Consider the following 24,958-nt stretch of genomic DNA (forward strand, 5'->3'; position numbering starts at 1 on the left):
CTTAATATAACATAATTTTAATATATATAGATATTATTTAGTATACATCTATTACGATTTTTTTCCTAATAATTTGATTTCTAATATAAGATAATTGTAATTATTGTTTAATACAGATAATTGTAATTATTGTTTAATACAGCATAGTTTTTAATATATATTATAATTTAATATAAATATCATTTTAATAATTTTTAATTATAATTTAACACAAATAAATTGAAAAAATGAAAGAGGTTTCATAAGTTAGAACATACAGAAAAGACTCAAAAATTCAATGGCTTCTGCTCCTTGAAAAGATACGAACAGAAAAATTAGCAGAACAAAGAATGCGATGACAGTTGTTACTAACAATCCTGATTATTTTTGTATACTAAAGGTCTCCTTTACATTATTTAAATCTCAAAGAGTCCAACACTGCTGTTTGACATACTGCAAACTTAACCCTCATATTCACAAGTTTATGTCTATTTGACTCTCATTTAATGGGAGTTTGCAAGTGGCTACTTGACATGCTCTAGTTCAGTTTTAAAAGACATAATTCAATTACGGCTCCAGGATAACTTTTCTTCCAAGGATACATAAAATGATCATCTCCATATCAACAGTTCCATCAATGCTAACTGGAACGATTCATTATTATAAGATTCTTACAATTCCAAAGTCAAAAATTTTCACGCTGTAAATTTCTAGCTGTCATTTTCATATCCGAGTGATGGATATATGAACCTTTGGGAGAATCTATATTATCCATGTAAACATTATACATACTATTACAAAGAAAAAATGAGTGTGTAAAACATACTAGTACATAGTGCTATACCACAGTATGAGTGTGTAAAACATACTAGTACATAGTGCTATACCACAGTCGGTCCATGTATGCAATTACACAGCATCTTCATTGGTCTTGTTCTCAGCTTCATTAATCTGCCTTAGGATGTCTGCCTTTTTCTCAAGTAGGGCATTTATTTTGCTATTAATTTTCTCTAACCTCTGTTTCAGCTTACTAATATCTTTGCTTTTGTCCTTCCCCTCAAATTTTCTCTTCTTCTCACATTTATTGTTATCATCTTTCTCTTCTTTTGCTTTACCCTTTTGCTTCTCTTGGTCTCCTTCACCTTCTGGTTCTTTCCCAGTATCTTCTATTACAATTTCCCTGGAGGTTATGCCACTGTCACCCTTCACAACATTCTTTTCCACTTTGACTTTCTTCTTTTCCTCCTCGTCGATTTCTTTCTCTTCATCCTTGTACTTAGTATCTTTATCCTCTTCGTCTTTCTTCTTCTCCTTCTTCTCTTCTTTCTCTTCACCTTCTACCTCATCCTTCTTCATTTCTTTCTTCTTCTCCTTTGCCTCTTTGTCTCTCTTCTTTTCTTTCTTTCCCTCTTCTAATTCTTCATCTTCTTCTACCTCATCCTTCTTTTTTTCTTTCTTCTTCTCCTTTGCCTCTTTGTCTTTCTTCTTTTCTTTCTTTCCCTCTTCTAATTCTTCAGCTTCTTCTACCTCATCCTTCTTCTTCTTTTCTTTCTTCTTCTCCTTCGCCTCTTTGTCTTTCTTCTTTTCTTTCTTTCCCTCTTCTAATTCTTCAGCTTCTTCTACCTTATCCTTCTTCTTCTTTTCTTTCTTCTTCTCCTTTGCCTCTTTGTCTTTCTTCTTTTCTTTCTTTCCCTCTTCTAATTCTTCATCTTCATCTACCTCATCCTTCTTCTTCTTTTCTTTCTTCTTCTCCTTTGCCTCTTTGTCTTTCTTCTTTTCTTTCTTTCCCTCTTCTAATTCTTCATCTTCTTCTACCTCATCCTTCTTCTTCTTTTCTTTTTTATTCTCCTTCGCCTCTTTGTCTTTCTTCTTTTCTTTCTTTCCCTCTTCTAATTCTTCAGCTTCTTCTACCTCATCCTTCTTCTTCTTTTCTTTCTTATTCTCCTTCGCCTCTTTGTCTTTCTTCTTTTCTTTCTTTCCCTCTTCTAATTCTTCATCTTCATCTTCTTCTACCTCATCCTTCTTCTTCTTTCCTTTCTTCTTCTCCTTCGCCTCTTTGTCTTTCTTCTTTTCTTTCTTTCCTTCTTCTAATTCTTCTTCATCTTCTTCTACCTCATCCTTCTTCTTCTTCTCTTTTGCCTCTTTGTCCTTCTTCTTTTCTTTCTTTCCCTCTTCTAATTCTTCATCTTCATCTTCTACCTCATCCTTCTTCTTCTTTTCTTTCTTCTTCCCCTTTGTTTCTTTGTCTTTCTTCTTTTCTTTCTTTCCCTCTTCTATTTCTTCATCTTCATCTTCTTCTACTTTATCCTTCTTTTCTTTCTTCTTCTCCTTTGCCTCCTTGTCTTTCTTCTTCTCTGTCTCTGTCACTTTCTCCTCTTCCTCTTCATCTTCATCTTTCAGCTTCTTTTCTTTCTTTTTCTCCTTATACTTCTCGTTTTTCTTCTCTCTAGTCTCTTCATCTTCATCTAACTCATGATCCTTATCCTTGTGCTTCTTTTCTTTACTTTTCTCCTTCTCCTTGTCTTTCTTCTTCTGTTTCTTCTCATCTTTCTCTTCATCTTCTTCTCCCTCCACCTCTTTCTCCTTATGCTTCTTTCCTTTTTTCTTCTTCTTCTCTTCTTTCTCTTCATCTTCTTCTACCACCTCTTTATCCTCGTGTTTTCCTTCTTTCTTCATCTCCACCTCCTTGTCTTTTTTCTTTTTTTTCTCTGTGTTCTCATCATCTTCTTCATCTTTGTGCATCTTCTCCTTCTTCTCCTTTTTCTCTTTCCTTTTCTCCTCTTTATTCTTCATTTCTCCAATTTCACTATCCTTGTGTTTTTCCTTATCCTTCTCTTTATGTTTCTCCCCCTTATCCTCCTCCACTGATTTGGTCTCCAATTCAAGTTCGACCTCAGCCTTCCCTTCCTTCTCATGGTTTGGCTCCATATCCTTTACCTTCGCTTTGAAATGCAGTTTTTCCTTCTTCACCTTTTTTCCTCCGCTAACAATTGATTCAAATGTACCTTGCAACTCAGAACCCTTTGCCACAAATTGAAACTCGAATGTAAGTCTTCCCTGATTTTTCAGCAAATTCCCTAAAAAAGATGCCAGATATAAATAAGCACGGACAAAATACAACCAAACATGAACAGACTATAAGATTCATTAAAAGACACAACATGATGGTTGGTATATTACAACTACTGGCATTACATATAAAAGCAAGTTTAGCACAAAACTTCTGATAATAGAAGCATGATGTTCAAAATTTCAAACATAAAAGTGATCCGGCTTTTATGCAAGGATGAATTTGTGCCCTTCAAGTAACTTGATTCCGTATACTTCCACTACAATCATATGCTAATAGAAGGAATAAACAGAAAGAGAAAAATAAACCACAACGAAACCCAAAAAAAGTTGTACTAATTTGATTCAACGGAATGAGAAAACTGACATTTCAAGCAAATATAATAGCAGGAAAAACAGTGGTAGCATAAAAGGTTTCAATGATAAATCAACACAAGTTTTTCCGTACCCTTGGCATTTTCTTACTCCCTATACCTACTTTACTTCCAAGAAGAAGGTTAATATAGACTGGTGAAATACGCATGCGTATAAGAAATCGATTTAGATATCAAAAACATTTGCCAAACCTGGTGCGACATTGTAACCTTGCACAATTAACACACTATACTACTGCAGGGAGCAGAAACTCCACTGCTACCAGATTCAGACACTCTCCAATCATCATTACAACCCCTACAACCTAGAGGACAAGCCATTACAACCAGTTGCCGCTACCCTCAAGATCGACCGAGTCACAATGGAGTTGACCTTTGTAATCCTTACTCAAGCATGTTATCGTAAATTCCATGTTTAAAACAACAGACACAGATATTCACCCACATGATACACTAAACAGTCCAGATCTTAATCACTATATTCATCAACATGAAGGTATTTAAAGAAAAACACAAGTTATTGAAATCTATATTTATCATTTATCTGTAAGAATCCAAATGATCTAAAATAGAACAGTTGTTGTCCTAGAACAAGCTTAACTAATGCTATCCCACCCAGTAAATTACCTTTGACAGATAAGCGTTCCATTGTTGACACTTTTGCCTCCCAAGAAATTCCCAATTTCCTTATTCTCAGTGATATAACTCGAATTATTGTAAGAAGGAAGAAATTAAGAAGTTGCAGCTAGACCAATACAAAGGAACAGTTTTATGAAGATGATTTAAAGGGAATGAAAGAGAAGCACATGCTTCCTGAAATATATTGATCATCTTCCTTAAATCTAAACTATAATTATGCTATTAGCCAAAAGAACAATAGAACTTGTTATTCGTTCTTGGAGGAGCATCTACAGATCACTTCACAAACCAAGAAAAAAACCCAGATTCAATTTCGGATCAATAAAAATGGAACCTTTATACTAACAAGCAGTCAGAAAAAGAAATGGGTGGAATAGATAAACAAGAAAGATGTTGAAACATCCAAAAACCAAATCCAGAGAGGTATGTACCTTGAATGGCTAAGAGGGGCAGATGCAAAATAGTTTTCTTTTTGTTGTTTAAGGACAGAAACAGAAGTGGGTGGAGTTATGTAGGAAGTGGGAAAGGTTCACATACTCAATTTATAGCAGGCAGTTGGGTATAGATTGTTCCACCCGCCAAGGATCCAAAGCATAGCTGGCACACGCAATGGACACAAAGACTTAAGCCTTAAGTTGCAGATAGAAAGAGGGGTCAAGTCAGTTGAAGGGATGACATGACAAAATAAAAAAATATAAAATAAACAAAAATGGAGTTATAAGCCTCAAGAGATTCCAGATCTTCATAAATATAAAAATAAAAGAGATTATACATTTTTTATAAATACTAGAATGACCAAATGAGCACCCAGCTTACGCGGGGTTCTACCTTCTTATATATATATATATATATATATATATATATATTATAATTTTAATTAATTAATAGCAAATAGTTTTAATTAAATTTTTATTTTTAAAATTTAATCGTATGATTATTAATATCTATGATATTTTATTAATTATAAATTTAAAATAATGATTTAAAATTGGATACCAGTTTTATACTGACTTATGAATTATTCTATAGATCAATTATAGAATAATATAAAAAGAAATTCTGTGCGAATTGGCCATGCTGGATATGTAAATCATTCAATTCAAATTTAAAATGAGCATAATTGTATTTTTAATTTGTCAATAATATGCGAGTCAAACATAAAAACCAATTTTTTATATGAATAGTTTAACATTAAAATGTAAATTTAAATATTTTTTTAAACATAAATTTTATTATAAATTCTTATTATATTTTTTATAAAATGTTTAAAATTGTTCATAGTCCCTCTCCAACTTTTAAATGAAAAAATAATATGTTTTAGTGCACTCGAACTTACGTATTATTGTGCTGATAACAATGCAAATACTAATTAAACTATAACTTAATCAATATTATTCAAATATTTTTAAATAGGTAATTGACCAAACTTTTTAAAAATATATAAGTAATTAAATTGAATAGATAAAAAAAACTTAAAATGTAACATGAAAATTAAAATAAATATCGATACTTAAAATATATATGATACCAATTATTAACTTAAAAATAATACAAAATTATTCTTTTTTATCATTTCTTCATTTCCTCCACATTTTCTTTATTTTTCTTTTTTATTAGCCCCTTCTCTCATTCTACGGTGTTTTCGTGTGTTTACTTTTTATTAGTAGTTATAGATTTGGATGAGGTTAAAATATGTTATAAGCATTTTTATTTTTTTATAAATTTGAAATTTAGCTCTTGTAGTTTTATTTTTTGGAATTTAGTTCTTTTATTTTGCTGGTTTCATAATTTAGATCCAATTGTTAAAATTGTTAAAATTATTTTATTAAATCTAAGCTTATTACAATGCCATTCTTTTAGTTACATAACTACCAACTGAGTATTTTTTTTATTTTAAAATGTCACACCAAAATTCACAAAAAAAAAACTAACAAGGTTAATAATTAGACCTAAATTTTGAAATTTAAAAAAAATAAAAAGACTAAATTTATAGAAATAAAATTATAGAGACTAAATTCTAAATTTGTGAAAAGTACTAGATTTATGGCATATTTTAACTTGATTATTAGATTCTGTGGAGTTTATTATTAACTCCTAAAATTTCGTAGGTGGTTAAAAAAAGTATAATTTTAAATGTAGTCCTCGACTTTTTTTTTGTCAATTTAGCTTTTATTAATTTTTTTAACTAAATTTAGCCATTTGTGTTTCAAAAAGTGTCAAATAGCTTATTTTTAACAAAATGTCTACTAAAACATTTATTTTTTTTAACAATGTTGGCATGGCAACTAACATGGGAATCGTGTGTAGTTCATGCTAACATGGTACAATTTATCTTATATGTCATGTCAACAAATAATTTAAAATTTATGATAAATTTAAAAAATAAAAATTAGCATAAAGCACATGTGAATTGTCATACGAGCTATCATGTTAAAAAAATTTATGTTTTATTGTATTTGATGTTTTATATTTTTTAATTTGCTTTATATAAAAATAATATATATAAAAATTAATACGGACAGGCCGAGCCAAGCTCAGATTTAGTATTTTTTATCCAAGTCGAGCTTAGGCAAAATTTTAGACCTTTTTTTTGAGTCAAGCTAGGCCAATTTTATAAAATTTTACATATCGCCCGACCCATTATTAGGTCTAGGCACGACTTGCCCAAATAGCTTATTTTATAGTTTAAAAAATAGCAAAAATATTTCTATTTACATTTAATTATTAAAATATATCATATTAATTTTTTTTACATTTTTACTATTCCGTTAAAATATGGTACTTATTTTTAAAAAGATTAATATAATATTTGGTACCTAAGCTTCTTTTGCCCACTTTGATATTACAACTTGATGTTTTTTTCTTAATCTAGTATATAAAATTTCTTTTTGGTCCAATTTAATACCTAAACTTGTTAAATGTTATAGTAATTAACCAAAACACTAACTGTGTTAGTTTTTTTATAAGGGGACATAAATAGCTAACGTATAGCTAACATGTGACAAATAACATGAAATTTAATAGTATGAATGAATACATTTATTTGGACTTTTCTCTGTTTCGCTAAACAATATACTAAAAATTTATGTTTTATTGGGATTGAGCTTACTTTGACTATCAATGGTGGGAATGATTTAAGAGGGACCGCATGCTTAAAGCATGGCCTCGTCTTCACAAAGCCCTCAATTTCACAAAAATATCATTAGTATCACAAAAAATTGGTGTTAAAAAATTATGTTTTGAGCTATACTTAATGGATTGATATTGAAGAAGAAAACAAGACTTTTAGAAACCCAAAATAAAATAAATTCATTCTGTTAATTTAAAAAATTAAACTAAAAATTATTAAACATTTAAAATAAAAAAATCCATGTCATCTACCGCGTGGTCATACATTGATTATTTTTGCTACCTCATAAAAAATAATATTATTAATATATCGGAGTAATTAGTCTAATACTTAACAAATTTAGGTACCAAATTAGACAATAAAAAATTTAGGTACTAAATTTAAAAAATATATCAAATTTAAATACCAAATCATACAAAAAGAAATTAAGTACCAAATAAGAAAAAAAAAACCCTTAATTCAGATATCAAATACCAGGTTAAGCAGATGAACATGTAAGTACTAAATTATGAATGATTTGTTATTACTATGAGATAATTTTTGTTATTGAGAGAAAATCAAGACTTAATTTGTATTTGATTGGTTTTAGTTATGTTAAGCATTGTTAGTTGTAAATGAATTTTTTTTTCTTTTTCATATCATAAATTAGGAAGTTTGGTTCAAATAGTTTAGAGTTTAATAGGGAAAACAAGCTTCATGATCAAATTACATAACCTTAAATCATTAATAAAAATATTTATTAAGTTTCAACTGAAAATAGTGTATCAACCCCCATAGTTTGCTTTTCCCTTAAGTTTCTTCTTCCTCATCTTTCTTCTTCTTCTTCTCTTTTACCTCTTCTATTTCTTCATCATCCTTTGCCTCCTTGTCTTTCTTTTTCGTTCTCTCTTCCTCTTCACCTTTCAACTTCTTTTCTTTCTTTTTCTCCTTAACCTCCTTGTCTTTCTTCTTTTTCTTCTCATCTTCTTCTATACCATGCTTCTTTTCTTTATTTTTCTCTTTCTCTTCCTTGTCTTTCTTCTTCTTTTTCTTCTCATCTTTCTCTTCGTCTTCTTCTATGGTCCCTTCTTTCTTCATCTCCGTTTCCTTATCTTTTTTCTTTTTCTTCTCATTGTTCACACCAGCTTCATCATCTTTGTGAATCGTCTCCTCCTTAACTTTTTTCTCTGATGTATTCTTCATCTCTCCAACTTCATTATCCTCGTCTTCTTCTCTATATTTCTCTTTCTTCTTCTTTTCTTTCTCCTTCTTCGATTTGTCCTTATCCTTCTCTTTATGTTTCTCTCCCTTTTCCTCCTTATGCATTAGCTTTTCCTTCTCCATTGATTTGGTCTTTAGCTTCTCTTCCTTCTCATGGCTTGGCTCCATATCCTTTGCCTTTGACTATGAAATACACTTCTTTCTTCTCTTCCTGTGTTTTATTTTTTATTACAAATTCCCTGAAAGAAATGCTGCATGTAAATAAGCAAGTAAACTTAACTGTGTAAGGAATGGTTGATACATTACAACATGTAAGAATATTCAAAATATCTGAAACAAGAAAAACAGTTTCCCAATGCAACCCCAGCACTAAATTACCTTTGACAGATACACAAGACAATCAAGATCTTCTTCAACAGACAGTATTCATCAACATGGATGATTATCTCTACATTATTTCACAAGCCAAGAAAAGAAACCCAGATTCATTTTCCCCAGTTAAACGATCAAAACAACTGATCAGTAAAAATCAAACCCTTTATATTAACAAGCTTTCAGAAAAATGAAATAAAGATCCAAAGGCAACATAATTAAAATGAAATCTAGAGATGTATGTACCTTTGACTTGTTAAGACAGGCAGATGCAAAGGTTTTTTTTTTTTTTTAAGACAGAAGTACATTTATGTAGGAAATGGGGAAGGTTCAATTGTTTTATATAAATATTTGATTGAATCAGCCCGCCAATGATCCAAGGTAGTTGAAGGGATGAAAATGTTGAACGTTGAATAAGAGAAAATAGTAAGTAAATAAAAAGTTGGAGCCAGAGGATGAACCCCCCCCCTTCTAGATCTTGATACGAAAAATATTAATTTAAAAATATATTATTATATATTATATATTTTTTACTTAATAGTTTTTATTTGTAAAAATAAACTATTAATATACTAAATAATATGCTTTTTAATTCAAAAAATAATAATACTTTTTTGCAAAAATATACGTTTAAAAATTCTAACTACCAAAATGATCTGTTAGTATAATTTTAAAAAATTCCAATAAAATCAGTAAAATGATATATAATATATTTTCTAAATTATTTTTTTAATTTTAATTTTAATTTTAATTTTATCAAATTTTAATAATTTATATTGTAATATCAAATTCTAACAAAAAAAATTATTTATTCATCTAAATAAAAGTCGATAAAGGAAAATGAGTATAGTTATGCGTATTATATTTCAAACAATAAAATGAAGAAAAAAAAAACCCACACCACTTGGTCATATATTTATAAACATTATCCTTCATATATGTGCAATAGTAAATATATTTTATAAATCATGTAATTATAATTACAATAAAGGTTATAAAAATATTAAATAAAATTTATGTTTAAAATGGGTTGAAAAAACAACCTTGTACAAGCTGAATGCTTTGCTCCAACGTGGCGCCGCCCACAAATGAAGGTAACAAAGACAAATGTGTAAGTTAAAAAGAATCATTTTCAGACAAGGAAAATCAAAGTTTCGAGTTTCCGCGGACCTAAACTCTAAAAGAGAGAGAATGTTCCTCATCTGAAACCGTGTCTAATCAACAATGGCCGTTAATCATCCATCAAACGAGGGACCTACAAATTTCAACGCCTATGATTACATAAATTCCCTACAATTCACCGTACTTGATAATCTGTCTCCACGCTTTTTTAAAGTTTGCCTTTGCCATTCTTCTGAAACGGATCCCCACCTCTTTTGTTTCTCCCTTTTCTCTCTTAAAAATTCACAGGGAAAAAAAAAGAAAAAAAAAGTTGAAACCCTAAAATTAAAAAAAAGACCTGGTTTTTTTAAATGTAAAAAAAAAACCAGGTCTTATCAACAATTATAATAGTTATTGTGTTATTATTAATTAATATTAATATTAATTAATCACATTTTATATTTAATATGTTTTTAATAATATCGTTTTAGCTTTCTCCATTTTTTGGTTTCTTCTCTTTGAAGCTTCGTTGAGTCTTGTTCATCTTTCCACAATGAACAACCTTTTAATGGTAACATTTTGCAATTTTCAAATTGTTGCTACTTATTTATTTGTTTGCCTGTGTTGGTTTTTGTTTCGATTTAAGTTTTTCTTTATTATTTTTATTGATGAGGATAGCTGCATTTTGTATATTTTATTTGGATCCTGATTAAAAAAAAGAAATTTAATGTTATTGGAAAATGATTGTCAGGAGACTAGTGAGCTCATTTTTCTTATAAGACGAAGGTTAATAGAAATTGCTGTTAATTCAGCAGGAATTGAATCAATTTAGAAGTTTATCAAGCTAATTAATTAGTTAGTCTTAGGTGTTGAAAACTAGATCAAAAGAACTTATAACTTAAGCTTGTAAAGGAATGTAATCAGCATTCGTTGAATTTAAAAGGAAAAAAACTAAGCATGAACTTGTGTTATATAATTTTTAAATTTTGTGTGGATAGAAAAATGTTTTTAGGTATAATTAAGATATTTTCAGATGGCTCTCTTTGTAAATTCTTGGTCTGTTTAGAATAAGCGGATGAGCTTGTCTGCTTTGAATTATGCTTTAGTAATTTTTTATCTCGGCTTGGTATAAACTAGTTGCACTCGTGCTCTATTTCTTGCAGGAGTCCTGTGAAATCCCTAGAGGTGGATCCCAAGGTAGAGATGTCGAGTTAGGAGCTCCAATGAACTCTGGAGAACTCTGCCTTCAAGAATTCTTTGTTAAGGTGCTATAGACTTCTTGATGTAATAACTATCCTCTGTAAGCTAAGCAGCAATATATTGGATTCGTAACTGCAATTGCAACTTTTCTTCGTGTTCATCTCTTTAGGCGGAATTAAATTTCTTTATGGCATAAGCTATGGCTTGAATCACTGATCTCATACTACGTTTTGTCTTTTCCAGGTTCAAGAGATAGATAAACAATATGAGAAGCTGGATAAGCTACTCAAAATGCTTCAGGTATCTTATTTAATATATTTCCCGATTCCTTGTATGATACCAAAGCTTCAAGATATCTGTCTTCAATATTTTGCTTACTAGTATGAATTTTAGGAATTGTTGGATGTAATTCATCTAAAACTGACTGAAACCTTGAGGATTCCTCAGTTTTTAAGACTGATATGGAAGAAGAGCAAAAATTTTGGCTTGGATCTTTCCTGAGCTTTGACATTACTTAATCTTTCACCCCTTCCTGATTTTAAGGTTTGTTCAGCTTTAGTATTGTTTTTATGATTTTCAAGACTGCAGTGTGAAAGCACTAGCATCCCGCTCTCTCTCTAGCCATAAAACCTATAGTGAAGAAATCTATTTAGGTTGCTAAATTCCCAAGTTTTTCCATTTAGTGTTTCATGAATCCAAGGCCAAGATACATACTTGCTGGATGATTTGTGAGTGATGAATCTTGTGAGCGACATCATTGGCTATTGATTAAGATGTTCGGATGCCATTTTCATTCAAATATTTTATGCAGGATGCACATGAGGAATCAAGGACAGTAACTAAGGCTCCTGCCATGAAATGTAAGCAATATTCTGTTTCATGCTTCTCTTACATTCATAGTTTCAGTGAAAGTTGCAGGGAAAACAAATGATGAGGTCTGTGCTTGTATCTTTTCATTTATCACTTTGATGTTGAGAATTTATAAAATAAAAGCCTATTCTTAATTAACTGAATTTTGGTTACCCTGTTTTGAACTTAAAGCTCATGATGGATGCTATTATCATCTGTAGCTATCAAACAGCGAATGGAGAAAGACATTGATGAAGTTTTAAGAGTTGCTCGATTTATAAAGGGGAAAATTGATGAACTGGATAAAGATGTAAGACTAATTACTGCTTTTATTTTGTTTATTGCTGCCTGCTTGATTTATCATTTCTTTATTTTTTTCTTTTTTTGATTTTGTACAGAATTTAGCCAATAGGCAGAAGCGTGGATGCAGAAAGGGATCAGGTGTTGACCAGTCAAGGGTTGCAACAACTCTGTAATATACCATCCTTTTTGTTATTTTATTTTAGTCCCTTTTAATACATGATCGAAACTGTTATGAGTACTTGTAATGTGGATCTAAAATATGATAAGCAGAAGTCAGTTTATTTGGCTTTTGCTGCCATGATTAGTTTGATGAAATCTGACACAGGTTCTAAGGATCCATGACTGCTTACTATTTTGTTGATACTTAAAAAATGAAATGATTGGTTCTACTTAATTTCTCGCAACGCGTATGACTGGTGGTAGTATAATTTTTTATTTCATTTTATTTGTTAAACATACTAGAAGTATAAAACAAAAAACTAAAATTTAATTGTATTCATTGCTGGAGCAGCAGAGCTATAATGGCAAAGCTTTCCATAATGTTGGAACATGTGTTGTTAGCATATTATATTGAAAGCCTTTTTATAGCTTTTGTTGGAAGTAACTTATGGATTGAATGTAGTCTTCAGTTCCTGAAGCTTGTTTTTGTGCCATATTTCTTTATGATTACACTTGTCATGGTGTTTCAAATCGTCGCTACATCTGGTTCATGATTAGGGCTGTATAAGAAAGAGCAGTGACTGTTTCTTAACTTGTAGTTTTAATATAGTCCAACATATTAATGATTTCGATTCTATACCCTCCAAGTCCAGTCCTAAAGAAGAAAAGAAGCTATGAATTTGACCCCATAACAGCCATGTTTTTGCTGCAGTGCCGTGAAAAAGAAGTTGAAAGACAAAATGGCTGAGTTTCAGGTAGGTCAGATTTCAATACTTTAAGATGTTATTTGTTGAACCGGTATTTCCTGTTTTCTTAGCCTTACTAAGTTCTTCCTACATGCTATTGCAGATTCTTAAGGAGAGAATCCAGCAAGAGTACCGAGAGGTTATTGAGCGACGTGTTTTCGCAGGTTAAGATGTTCACCTGATACTTATTAATTGCTACAATATTGCATGATATGCAGCTAATATTTATCTGCACTGATTATTATGATTTCCAGTGACGGGCACAAGGCCAGATGAAGAGGTATGATAAGCTTCACTCCTTGTATTATGAATAACTCTCTATCCTGTTCAGAGCATGTCTGATTGTTGCACATGGTACAGACAATTGACAGATTGATAGATACTGGAGATAGCGAACAAATATTCCAGAAAGCAATTAGCAGCAAGGGCGAGGCCAGGTTTGTCTTACTTTTCCTTATTTCTTCCTTTACTAATATAGCTTCTTACTTCAGCAATTTCACAAAGATAATACTTGTTGTTCATCTCCAGAGCCTTCTTTTGTTTTGTGGAATTTATTGGAAGGATAATGATTTATACTATTATAAGAGTTACAAAATCAAACTTTCATTTACCAGCTTGAAGACTGATTTTCAGTATTCTCTTGTATGCCATCTCATGTTGCAGTGACACAATCCATGTTGGACTTAGTTGGACTGTGTTTTGGTGGAATATAAGTGACTAGAAATTGGTTATGGCTAAATTAAATTTGGGTGCGTTTGCAGATCATGAGCACTGTGTCCGAAATTCAAGAGCGCCATGATGCAGTAAAAGATATGGAGAAAAAGCTTCTTGATTTACAGCAGGTACTTAATCAGCTTGTTGCCTTGAGGGGCATTGATTTCATCAAAATAATAATAAAAATTCGGGACTATGCCTGTACTTGCAAAAAAAGAATCTTAATAGTCATATTCATAGGCGTTTTTGCTTTTAATGTCATGGTAAAAAGCATATAAACTACCTATACGGACTATCCTTGTCCTATGTGTGTATGCGGGTTTATTATCAGATCTTTTGAATTTGTGGTTGTTTTGGAGCGATTCCCTTCGGATATGTTTTAAATATGTACAGTTGTTCAATATGTAGCAGATGCATGAAAATACAGATCACCATAGGACTGAAGTTGCATTGAAGATCACATATGGCAGAGGACGTATTTTTGGAATACATTATTAGTAATGTTCCTTATGCAGGTATTTTTGGATATGGCGGTTCTGGTTAACGCACAAGGAGACATGCTAGACAACATAGAAACGCAGGTAGCCGAACCCTTCCATAGAATCTTTGATCAAAGACATCAGCAATCTAGATAATCCTTAGAAGAACCTTCTTTCCCCTTGCCATTTCGAAATTTCCAGGTCTCGAATGCAGTTGATCACGTGCAGTCGGGGCATAAGGTGTTGGTAAAGGCGAGGGAGAAACAGAAGAGCAACAGGAAGTGGAGGTGCATTGCAGTTATACTCGTTCTCATAATTTTTGTAATTATTGCACTTGCTGTGCTCAAGCCCTGGAACAGCAAAAAAGAAAAAGAAAAAGGTGCTTAGATTGTGTTGTGTGCAATTAATTTGTTTGTATGTATGTATGTATGTATGTGTGTGTGTGTGTGTATGTATGTATGTAAATATATGTGTGAATTGGGTCAATGATCTTTGGTCAACATTGCAGCCCCATTTCTCTTTGTTGGTTGATAAATTTGAAAATTTTATATAATATTCTTTTGATATAAAAATAGAATATAATGTTATGGTATTGATTGATTTATATAGAGAAATGTTTTAATAATGGAAATGTATTGAAAGTTGTCAAAATATTGATTGAATTAATTGATAGAGCTTGTATATTTTGTGGGATATTAGCATCAATAGTTAAAATAGAGGGAAGTAAATTATTTATATTTGTCCTATCAAAATGTTGGAAAAACAATTCCAATGATTAAAATTTTATATTAAATTGATTTTATTTTAAACTTAAAGCATTGAACTTAAAATGATTAAAAAGCTCATGCGTTATAACTTGAAATGAAACTAAATTTACTTCAATTCTCAGCAACCCAATTCTTTTAATCTTTAATCACCATATAAAAAATAATAATAAAATTCAATTAATCCATAATAAAAGAATGATCATAACAATACAAATTTACACTTTTAACAATAAAAAAAGGGCACAACAGGAAATGTTGCACCATTTCAAAGATCACAAAGGATTTCAGCTTCTGAAGGAGAAAAGAATTTTTTTTTTTTTGACACAGGCTGTAATTCATCACTGCATATCAAATCTTTCCACTGTTCTTATGTTATAAAATCTTTGGTTTTCTATGACTGGATAACTTTGAAAGAATCTACTCAAAAAGACAAAATTTGACTACCTTATTTGTCTCAAAATATTATACGGGAACTATGAAATGAAAGAATGGTTTCGGTTGTTACCCCCCGAGTCACGAAAATTTTCATTCCGGACGAATTTCACCAGATGCTCAATTCCGCCAGGTGGTGCTATAAAGAGGAAATTGCTTATCTACTCATCTGTAAATCCAGTTAGTCATTAGGATCCCATTCTTCATCATGATCAATCGTAGAAGTTAAGCTAGTCGTGAAATCAGGGCCATTGCGTTCTTGCTGTTCGACCACATCATTATCATCTTCAGCTGATTCAACGTCGTCATTTCGTACCCCTACAGCCTCAGCTGACTGCATCCATATGGGGCACTCATGTTCATCTCCATATAAAACCCTCCCGTCTTTGCCTTCTGTTTGTTTTGTGAGTTCGAGAGAAGAAATTCTACAAGAGCATTCAGGAAGTGGATGCGATAGGAAAGAGTTTGGCTTTGACAACAGCAATTGCCGGATGAGGCCTTCTTCGCTCAAACTTTTGTTGAGATGTTCCTTGACAGAGAGTGTCCAGTCATGCTTGGGATGGTACATATTACCACGGGTAATGTCAAAAAGCGCAGCAATAGTTTTCCTGTCCGAACAAAATACAAAGGATGGTGTTACAGGAAAATTGTGCAACTTACGAAATTCTTCTCTCTTACCATTAAAGGAAAAAAGAATAAGGGGGATAAAATACTGCTTTAATTAATTCAAAAATATTAATGAATGCATCTGCATATCAAACCTGTCTGGTCGATAAGTTCTAGAAGAAGCCCTCTCGTACAACCTCTGTCCCATAACCAATCCTGAGAAATCTGGCCATCCACTACCATCGTTGTTAAAACCAGGAAAGAATGCATCTGCTTCCACAGATATTATATAATCAAGGGCATCCCAAAGTAACCGGTGAGCTTGCATCCTAAGATCCCTTGGTGAAGGGTTTGGTTCTTTGTCTGTCTCAGTAATCCAGCCATACCAGCCTTCTTTTTCATGTGGATATATGCGCCTCTCAGGAGGTGGAGGAAGGGGCCGGGGCCGTGGACCAGCCCTGCTCCACTCTTCTTTAATTTCCGACTCACTTTTAGGACGAGGTAGTTGAAAAATATCAGAAGGAAGAGGTGTTTCAGGACCAACCAAATCTGACAACTCCGTCTTGCTGCACAACGAAGTCCGATCTACTAGGTTTGCAAACATAGCACGTAGAGGGATCAGAAGACGTTGACCACCAAAAGTTTGAGAACCTGCCAAGTATATAATTGTTTTAGAAGGATAGCCCATTGCACGAAGAAGAAGTCCAACCTGCAAAAATTAGGGAATAGGCAAATATAAGTGAAGAATATCACTAAACATCCTTATGTCTTCTCGATGACGGACTACCTTAAGCCCTTTTTAGGCTATACTTTGAAAAAGGTTAGATTAGATTTCCTATTTCATTAAGGTAATGTGTTACAATAGTATTTGATCATTCGAATCAATTTGTTTCCAACTTGTTCTCTATTTCCACCCCTCTCGTTTTCTCTCCTGGTTTTCCATCTCTTTCAGTCCTGTTTTTTCTCACCATTGTATTTTTCCAGCCCTACATAGCGTTTATCATCACCGAATATGTATGTGGTTCCAAGGCTGTTGCCACATATGCTAATAAAGCGAAAGATTACAACCAATTAGTACTTCTCTGTTTCAAAGCTGTTTCCCTCATTTTTAGCAGTGCTAGCTTAGAGCTTTCTTAAGTGGTTACTGAGTCTTTGCTAATCACCATTTTTTCAAAACAAATTAGAATTCAGAACCAATAAAAGAATGCATTAGAATCCACATTTTATCATAGTCCGCTCTCGTTATTAGGAGAACCAATAAAAACTTAAACAATATTTATTGGGAAAAAAACCCTCAATAATTAGTGCATATAAACCTTGATATTTAATTTTCAATCAGAAGAACTTCAAAAAGGAGAGAAACAAGGAATTGTTGGGACTATCAAGGAATAGTACACAAATAAACACATACAAAGCATTAGCATGACCCAGGACTGCAACAGTGAATTCAATTTGTAGCATACCTCTTCAGGCATGAGAGGACACGAACCATTTTCTCTCTGCAAGTGTGAGTCAACATTTAGTTCGTCACTAACGATCCCTTGCCTGATCATCTGTGCCCTTCGGTATTGTATAAGTTCTGTATGAACATCCTACAACAAACACCAACTTTAAAGATGAACGAAAAATGCAGAGAGTTGGACAAATATGTCAATCAAATGCTTCAAAAGAAAAGATGCAACCTAGGCTAGACAACAAGGATGGTGGAAAGGAGAGGTGTAAACAGCAGACCTGGAAAAGTTCAGCACAGCCATGATATGCCAAGGTATCCCTTACTAAACCAGGATGATATGATAAGAACGGTTGTCCCCACGCTCGTAGCCTGCAGGAAGGTTACAAAGCTCGGATTCATCAAAAGCAGGCATTCAATATTTGTGTGATTATAGTTCCAGACATGTTACCAAGCAAAAGACAAGTAGCACAAGGAATCAGATAAATCTCGAGCACAATGGATCAGTTTCATGTATTTTACACTCGCAGTCTCATTTCTTAAGGCTTTAGCAAAAAGGCAAATGAAAATTATACCTCTCTACCATCTGTCGACCAAGGGTCTGAATTTCAGAACGAAACTGGAGTGCATGAAAAGCAACCCTGCATCTAAGCCTCTGAAACTCGGACATACTAGGTGGAAGAATCGACTGAAAGGTGTAACGTTACTGCTTTAATATTAATCTTATATATTGACATATAATCAGAAAGCATGAAAATCACCAGAAACAGTGAACATTTTTCAAAAAACAAATATTTAACGTATACACATCATGCTTGCTTGAACCCTTTTTTTTCGCAGTTCTGATAAATATGTTTATGTACAATTATAAGACTTTCATCTACCTGTAGGCATCCTCCTTCTGTAATAATCAAGCCAACAACCTTGGCTTTCTTTAAGTTTGGTAATATTTCCTTGATGTAAAAATTTGGAGAAGCTGAATTTTTGGGCTTGAAAATAGGGAACTCATAGCTTCTTCTTGCAGCCTTCAAATGCTCAGGCAGGCTTTTTACGATATTCACATCATTTTTAAGTGAGGCAATGAATTGCTCCTCGTCATAAAGATAGGAGAAACTCTTGAATTTATAACTGTATAATAACGAAAGGGGATAAGAATATATATATCATATTGGGCCTAAAAATGAATAACAAAAATCAGTAAGTGACTATACCTGATTTGTTTTGAACGAGTGCTTTCTTGTATCTCTGGAATTACAAGAGTAGCATTTAGAAGCCTGGATATGGTGACAAGATCACAGATCTAAAATTTTAACAAAAATGTTATGAACGGCCAACAAAGTATAGTACTAAGATAACTTTAGCGGATCTAATAGATCATACCGAAGATCTTATCTTCTCAAATCCACCAAAGATTTTTGCAAAGATGAAACCATTAGTATTTTCATTCGGAACTGTTAAAAGAGAGATGATCAGTCACTAACAGACCAAACAAATTATCAAGCAACAAGGACATAAAAAACAGATTAGATGGACTTTTCTCCAGATAGTTCTTTTCAGACAACACGTATCGTAGAAAATCTCAATCTTTCCTTGTTCTTATAGGAAACCTATTAACAGTTCATAGTTAACAACTCTTTAGACTGCCTGCCTCTATTACATACCAGTTTTATCAGGCTTAAACAAACTACAATAAATGTAATCTGTATCTTTCATCTTTATCATCAAAACGAAACTCCTCATTCACGTTTCAATATTGACAGTGCTATGACATTCTTGAAACTTCAGCTACCATCATCATCTTTCCATCTTTTTTCAATTGATCACGAATTTCCATTCAGATATCGATTCAGGCAATGTGATACTTAAGAATGTGATAAAAATATGATCCAAAGTGCAAGTTCTAGTTAGATTGTCATCACCAAGATACATCCATCATTATTCCATTCCAAAATCGTATCAATTGAACAAAGTTACTCAATGAAATAGATGGGAATGTTAAGTTAAATATTGGCAGTAAATAAGCATAAATACATAATTACGAGGTTTAAGCAAAATCCATTACCAGGATAGCTGTTTCTTGGGTTTGCATATGGCTGCAAAGACTCCAAAGACCTGACAGTACCCCATAGTCTCTTATTTCTGATGACCTTTCATCAACATATAAGAACAAAATAAAGATCATCAAATCAACATTATTACATGCAAACAATTGAAGATAGAACATTTAAAATCTGAATCCAAATCCGCAAAAAGAAAAAAAAAAGAACTTACAGGCGATACAATGTTAGGAAAATCATGGCTTAAAGCATCTTTTGCGCTATACTGGATTAAATTCATACTTGAAAACTTTGTCATTGAAAGATGAGCCACCATTGATCCCAATGATAAAGTCAAAACTAATAATGCAACCCATTTAATCTTGGATTTGAACACCATCTTAGCTCATAAAAGAAAGTTACTTGTTGGATGTTGAATTTAACACCCAATTCCCCCTGTTGTCCAAAAATCCAATAAACATATCAACCTTCCAAATTTAAAAGGACACTCAAACAAAAGTATAATATAAAAATAAATAAAAAAAACTACACTTTTTTTTACCTGGAATGTAGTATAAGCTCCCAGTGAAGAGAACCCAATTCTCGAAATCCAAGATTTAAACTCTTTTTTTTCCCTTTGATTTGTACAGGAAAATAGAGAACTGGAAATGGGTAGTGTTCAAATCTGAAAAAGAAACAAAGGATCTAAGGCTAAACTTGAAGGACCCAGATTAAGATTTAAAACAGATTTGTCTCTTTGGAAAGGGAAACTAAAAAAAATGGGAAATTCCAGGAAAGTGACAAAAGAGAAAAATAAATAAATAAAATGTAAGGAGGGTTAAGTGGTATATACGGAAGCGTAAATCAGAAAGGAAGGTCGTTGTTTTTGATAATTGGGGGTGTCAGCGAAGTGTGAAAGCAACAGAAGAGAGGAATAGAAGTGATTCAAGTGGTATCTTTTACTAGAGGAAGTACCAACCAAATCTATTCTTTAACCCCCTTCTTTTTTGTCTTTTTTTTCTCAGTTTCACTTTTAAATTTTTATAGAAAAATGGGTAAAAAAGTTTTTGAGTGTATCACGATTAATTTATTTAATTATTTTTTAAAAGTTTGACAAAAAAACTATTACAAACAAAAAGTTTATGAGTTTGAAAATCAGGTGTTTTAAAATAACATAAATAAATAATAAAATATATTATTTAAAATTAATTAATAATAACACACAAAATATTTACAACCCTAAAATTAAAAAAATTAGATTAAAATGTGAGTAAATCAAACTTTAAACACATAAATAAATCAGATTAAGAATATTAAATGAATGCAATTATTTATAATGGTGTTATCATCGATCCTAAGTTGGTATTGAGTTAATTAGTGATACCAACTTAATCAACAACATTATTAATAATAGATTTTCTCACATCCACGACATAGGTGAGTGGACATGTTTTATATTAAAACATATATTTCTAAAAGTATTTTAACAAATTATTATTGGTGGAGCGGTAAAAGATTTTCACTTGAATTTGTTTGTTAGCTTTGATGTCACAAGTTTTTAATATAGCAATATTTAAGATAAATTTTTATTGATATTTCCTAATTCATTTAGTGAAAATAATTATTGAAAATTTTGTTAAATATTTTCAAAGCATTTCAAAGACTTGTAAAACTACTCAAAAACATGTTTTAAATGTGTTATAATTTATCTAAATGCTTTTTAGTCAATTCAAAATGTTTTTAAGTATTTTAAACTCATTTTATATAAGTCTAAGAAATTGCATCGATACTTAGAGGAAGTTCTACCGATAGAAGCAAGTTAGAGAGCACCCTAAGCATTCCTCCAAACTTTTTTTATACTTAAAAGGGACTTCTACCAATACAAGTCCACTTCTATCCATACAAATCCACTTCTATTTGTAACACCTCGATACCCGACCCGACTGTCGGGTTCGAGTTCAAGGTGTCACATTCGTTGTCAAAGCAATTACAATCAATAACATCCAATTCAATGTCAATATACATTTAAATACAAGTAATTCATGTTAAATATACAATGCATTATCAATTATAGGCCTTATACAAGCCTACGAAAGCTCTTTTATTAACTTAGGATCAAATTGTAAATTTTACAAAATTTTGAGTTGATGTGGTGACTTTGGGGGTTTCCTCGTTGTGACGTGACTCTCTGACTAGGGCTTGTCGTGACCTCGAGGCTACATCATCGCAAGTGAGCCCTAAACTAATTCTTGTCACGAAATTGGGGGTATGTCATCGCGACGTAATCCCTGCAACTCAAAAACTTCAAATTGGTACCTAAATGAACCTTACTAAAACATTATTAACCACGTATATACAAATCTCAAGACTTCAACTTCAACCATTCCTCATTAAAACAAGCCTAAAACACCATGTTCAACATTAACACATCTTTTATAAGCATATACACTAATCAATTCACATAATTAACACATATGCATTTACAACTTAACCATTTGTGACATTAAACAAAATGTCCCTAACTACATGCCAAAATACCAAAACGAAATATTTTATACAAACTTTGTTGAGTTAGAAACAGTATTGTAGATGCTGACTTCAAATCTTAGGACTTCAAGGAACACTTGAACCTGCACACGGTGAAAATAAACCATCTGCTGAGCAATAATGCTCAGTAGTACATTTATGATTCAAGATATATATAACAAGAATTAAAAATACATCTCAAGATAAAACATGCTTATATGCACTTAATATTCAACCAATTTAGGTCCCAAAGTGACAAGCAATTTTCAACCATCAATTTGCATAAGTAACATACCTATAACAAGTCCAAAGCAACTTCACCAACATTTCTACATATATATCTTCAACTTATTAAACCATTAACAATCATTCAATTCACACCAATTCCATATCATTCCATGGTTAAGCTTTCATTTATGCATTTATATAATATGTCAATAAGATCATATGATTTATGTACCATGACATTCATCTATTTTGCTTTGGTTTTTATACCATTCTACTCGTTTCTAGAGTCTGGCGACTCATTCGTATTCATTTCAACCCCTAGGGCTCATTTTTAATTGTTAAACCAAGTTTTATTTGATAAAATATTTTGATATAACAAATTAAAGTGTTTTTGAATAAAAGTTAAAATTGAACAAAATTGAAAAAATGGTTTTTCAATTTAAAGTCTAAGAGAAAAAAATTTGCATATTTACTTTGAACTCTTAGAAAATTTTTGAAACAACTTTAAAATCAAGTTAAAATTATTTTAACCAAGTTAAAATGATTTTAACAAATCAAACTGTTTTTCAAATAAGTCAGAATTGCTCCAAGCAAAAAAGTATCGGTACCTTTTTGGCCAAGTATTAATAATTTTGAAATATCAATACCCTTCAAATAAATGATACCAAAATGGGATTATGTTTTTCATAAAATCAACAAAGTATCGATACAGTATCAATACCATTTCATAAAGTATCGACAAAAATTGTTTTGGTATTGATCGTTAAACACCAACAGTAATTGAATTTAGCATTTATTGCAAAAAAAAATATCGATACATTTTTATCTGGTATCAATACTCGTTGTTGCAAGTGTATTAAATTCTCTAGTTTTCACACCCCCAACGACTCTATTGACTACTACAACAACCTCAACGATTGGAAATTAATTAGAGGGTATAAATACCAACTTCCAAAGACCCTAAAACAATTAGAGAGATTATCAAAGCTTAAAATCAATCAAACAACCTTTGTGCTCAATTCTTTGACATTTTTTCTTGTACACACTTGTGAAATTTTATTGTTTTTTTTTAGCTCAAGTGTATTCTTATTTATTTGTTCTTAATTGGCAAATAATCTAATCTTGTGAGGATTATTTTTTTGTTTGATTCTTTGTAATTCCTTGACATGATTTGTTCTTAAGATTTGAGTAGAAATCTTAAAAGAGTTGTAAGGTTAAACCTTGTCCTCAAAGGTTGAGCAGATTAGTGAATTTGGATAATCCTTAGTGGTGGAAAGCTAAGATAGTGGAGAAGGCAATTGGGGTCGAACTACTCTAAATCTTTGTGTTCATTGTTTCATTTTCTCTCTTTGCTTCCACCAATTTTTTTAAAGGCCAATTCACCCTCTCTTGGCGATTTCGGTTTGATTTATCGAGCTAACATCAACTTATTTTAAAATATGACCATATACCTTCTTTATTACAATTCACATAGTTACTTTCTTGGCTCAATAGTAACAAATATTACCATATTCAGATTATTTACCAACTTATAATATGCCCTTTATTAACCTAACTTGGACTTGGGCAAATACTTGAATCATCCAACCAACACACCAAACTGGCACTGAAGTGCATCATCAAATAAATCAAAATAGGGTAACTGGTACATATAGTACATACTAGCGCACAAAGCGCATACTAGCACATGAAGTCCATCCTGGCACTAAGTGCACGTTGGCGCACAAGCGCATATTGGCACACAAGGTGTGTTGGAAAAAATCTAGTTTGAAAACGGTTTTCTTGCACAGTAAAAAATTAAAATTTTGAAAACTGACCTAGTTTGTGATATTTATAACAATAAACCTTAACTGAATTTTTGTATGTGTTTTTGGCTTAGCGAACATTCGTTGTACCCGACTTTCAACCAAACAATCTTCTTCGCTATTCTCATACCACGAACTACTTCGAGTGTGGGCTCAAACTAATTGAATCAAAACACAGAACTAGAAAAAGTTTTCTCTCCTTTTGGGATGAAAATAAAAATTCTCTCTTCTTAATATATGTAATAGTTGAGAATAAATTCTCTCTATTTTTCGACAAAATAACAATCTCTCAAGTTTTTCATAATAGTTCTACCGGTGCCATCTATTTATAGGAAGAGAAGGTAGAACCTTTGTTGAGTTTTAGTGGTTTATTTCAAATAGAAAAATAATATCCTACTTAGAATAGGACTTAGGTGGGTGGCACACCCTAGTATTCCTATTAAGGTTGTCGCCCTTTTTATGTCCATGACTGGTTTTTGAGCCTTTTTCACATTGGGTCCAATTATGAATACTTCCTGACCTTTTTGACCAGTATTCTGTAATATGATCCAACCCTACTCAAATTTCCTATTTCACAAAATAAAATTTAATATTTATATATGAAACAATTTTCTCATCTCTATTTTACCCCTAACAAAATTTTGACGATTTTGCCACTGGTAAAATTTTGAAAACATATGTTCAATATTTCACAATTCAACATGTTCACTATGATCGAATGGTTTTTCATTTTCATTTCCATTTCCATATTTGGAAACCTACATTCATTTCTAAATGATTCCATTTCTCCATTT

At 31.8% G+C, this 24,958-nt stretch overlaps 3 protein-coding genes and 1 pseudogene across 13 annotated transcripts; 1 reads left to right on the top strand and 3 right to left on the bottom strand.

The window, feature by feature from the left end:
• Window positions 1-720: 720 nt before the first annotated feature.
• Window positions 721-4,891, bottom strand: LOC107941934 (DNA ligase 1). Of its 3 annotated transcripts, none has more exons than XM_041104102.1 (2): window positions 4,599-4,891; window positions 721-3,056 (listed from the first exon to the last, which is right to left on the bottom strand). In XM_041104102.1, exons 1-2 carry the CDS (start codon window positions 4,654-4,656, stop codon window positions 889-891), a joined length of 2,226 nt encoding a protein of 741 aa, XP_040960036.1. In that variant the 5' UTR covers window positions 4,657-4,891; the 3' UTR covers window positions 721-888. The 3 variants fall into 3 exon arrangements, with proteins under 3 accessions (XP_040960036.1, XP_040960038.1, XP_040960037.1); XM_041104104.1 differs by having other exon boundaries at window positions 4,493-4,749; XM_041104103.1 differs by having other exon boundaries at window positions 4,050-4,732.
• A 2,878-nt stretch (window positions 4,892-7,769) lies between these two features.
• Window positions 7,770-9,146, bottom strand: LOC107941935 (nucleolar protein 58-like). 5 transcript variants are annotated; one of them, XM_016875562.2, is made up of 3 exons: window positions 9,010-9,144; window positions 8,770-8,839; window positions 7,770-8,630 (listed from the first exon to the last, which is right to left on the bottom strand). In XM_016875562.2, exon 3 carries the CDS (start codon window positions 8,557-8,559, stop codon window positions 7,981-7,983), a length of 579 nt encoding a protein of 192 aa, XP_016731051.1. In that variant the 5' UTR covers window positions 8,560-8,630; window positions 8,770-8,839; window positions 9,010-9,144; the 3' UTR covers window positions 7,770-7,980. The 5 variants fall into 5 exon arrangements, with proteins under 5 accessions (XP_016731051.1, XP_016731048.1, XP_016731046.1 ...); XM_016875559.2 differs by having other exon boundaries at window positions 7,770-8,642; window positions 9,010-9,143; XM_016875557.2 differs by lacking the exon at window positions 9,010-9,144 and having other exon boundaries at window positions 7,770-8,642; window positions 8,770-9,003.
• Window positions 9,147-10,104: 958 nt separating this feature from the next.
• On the top strand, window positions 10,105-14,886 carry LOC107941932 (syntaxin-132-like; annotated as a pseudogene). The gene is made up of 13 exons (XR_001695723.2): window positions 10,105-10,435; window positions 11,028-11,129; window positions 11,308-11,364; window positions 11,876-11,924; window positions 12,135-12,223; window positions 12,312-12,385; window positions 13,088-13,130; window positions 13,225-13,285; window positions 13,376-13,401; window positions 13,482-13,558; window positions 13,883-13,963; window positions 14,351-14,416; window positions 14,516-14,886. The product of XR_001695723.2 is annotated as a syntaxin-132-like (transcript).
• Window positions 14,537-20,568, bottom strand: LOC107941938 (protein EMBRYO SAC DEVELOPMENT ARREST 30). Of its 4 annotated transcripts, XR_005920488.1 has the most exons (12): window positions 20,168-20,567; window positions 19,841-20,061; window positions 19,632-19,716; window positions 18,950-19,020; window positions 18,781-18,869; window positions 18,454-18,697; window positions 18,145-18,257; window positions 17,851-17,941; window positions 17,583-17,711; window positions 16,275-16,828; window positions 15,587-16,121; window positions 14,537-14,664 (listed from the first exon to the last, which is right to left on the bottom strand). XR_005920488.1 is itself a non-coding variant. In XM_016875566.2 (11 exons), the coding sequence occupies exons 2-11, from the start codon at window positions 19,864-19,866 to the stop codon at window positions 15,695-15,697; spliced, it is 1,821 nt and encodes a 606-aa protein (XP_016731055.2). In that variant the 5' UTR covers window positions 19,867-20,061; window positions 20,168-20,568; the 3' UTR covers window positions 15,278-15,694. The 4 variants fall into 4 exon arrangements, 3 of the variants coding, with proteins under 3 accessions (XP_016731055.2, XP_016731053.2, XP_016731054.2); XM_016875566.2 differs by lacking the exon at window positions 14,537-14,664 and having other exon boundaries at window positions 15,278-16,121; window positions 19,632-19,708; window positions 20,168-20,568; XM_016875564.2 differs by lacking the exon at window positions 14,537-14,664 and having other exon boundaries at window positions 15,278-16,121.
• Between the last annotated feature and the right edge of the window lie 4,390 nt (window positions 20,569-24,958).

The sequence above is a fragment of the Gossypium hirsutum genome, chromosome D11 (genome assembly GCF_007990345.1).
Source record: "Gossypium hirsutum isolate 1008001.06 chromosome D11, Gossypium_hirsutum_v2.1, whole genome shotgun sequence".
In the NCBI taxonomy this organism is placed as follows: Eukaryota; Viridiplantae; Streptophyta; class Magnoliopsida; order Malvales; family Malvaceae; genus Gossypium; species Gossypium hirsutum.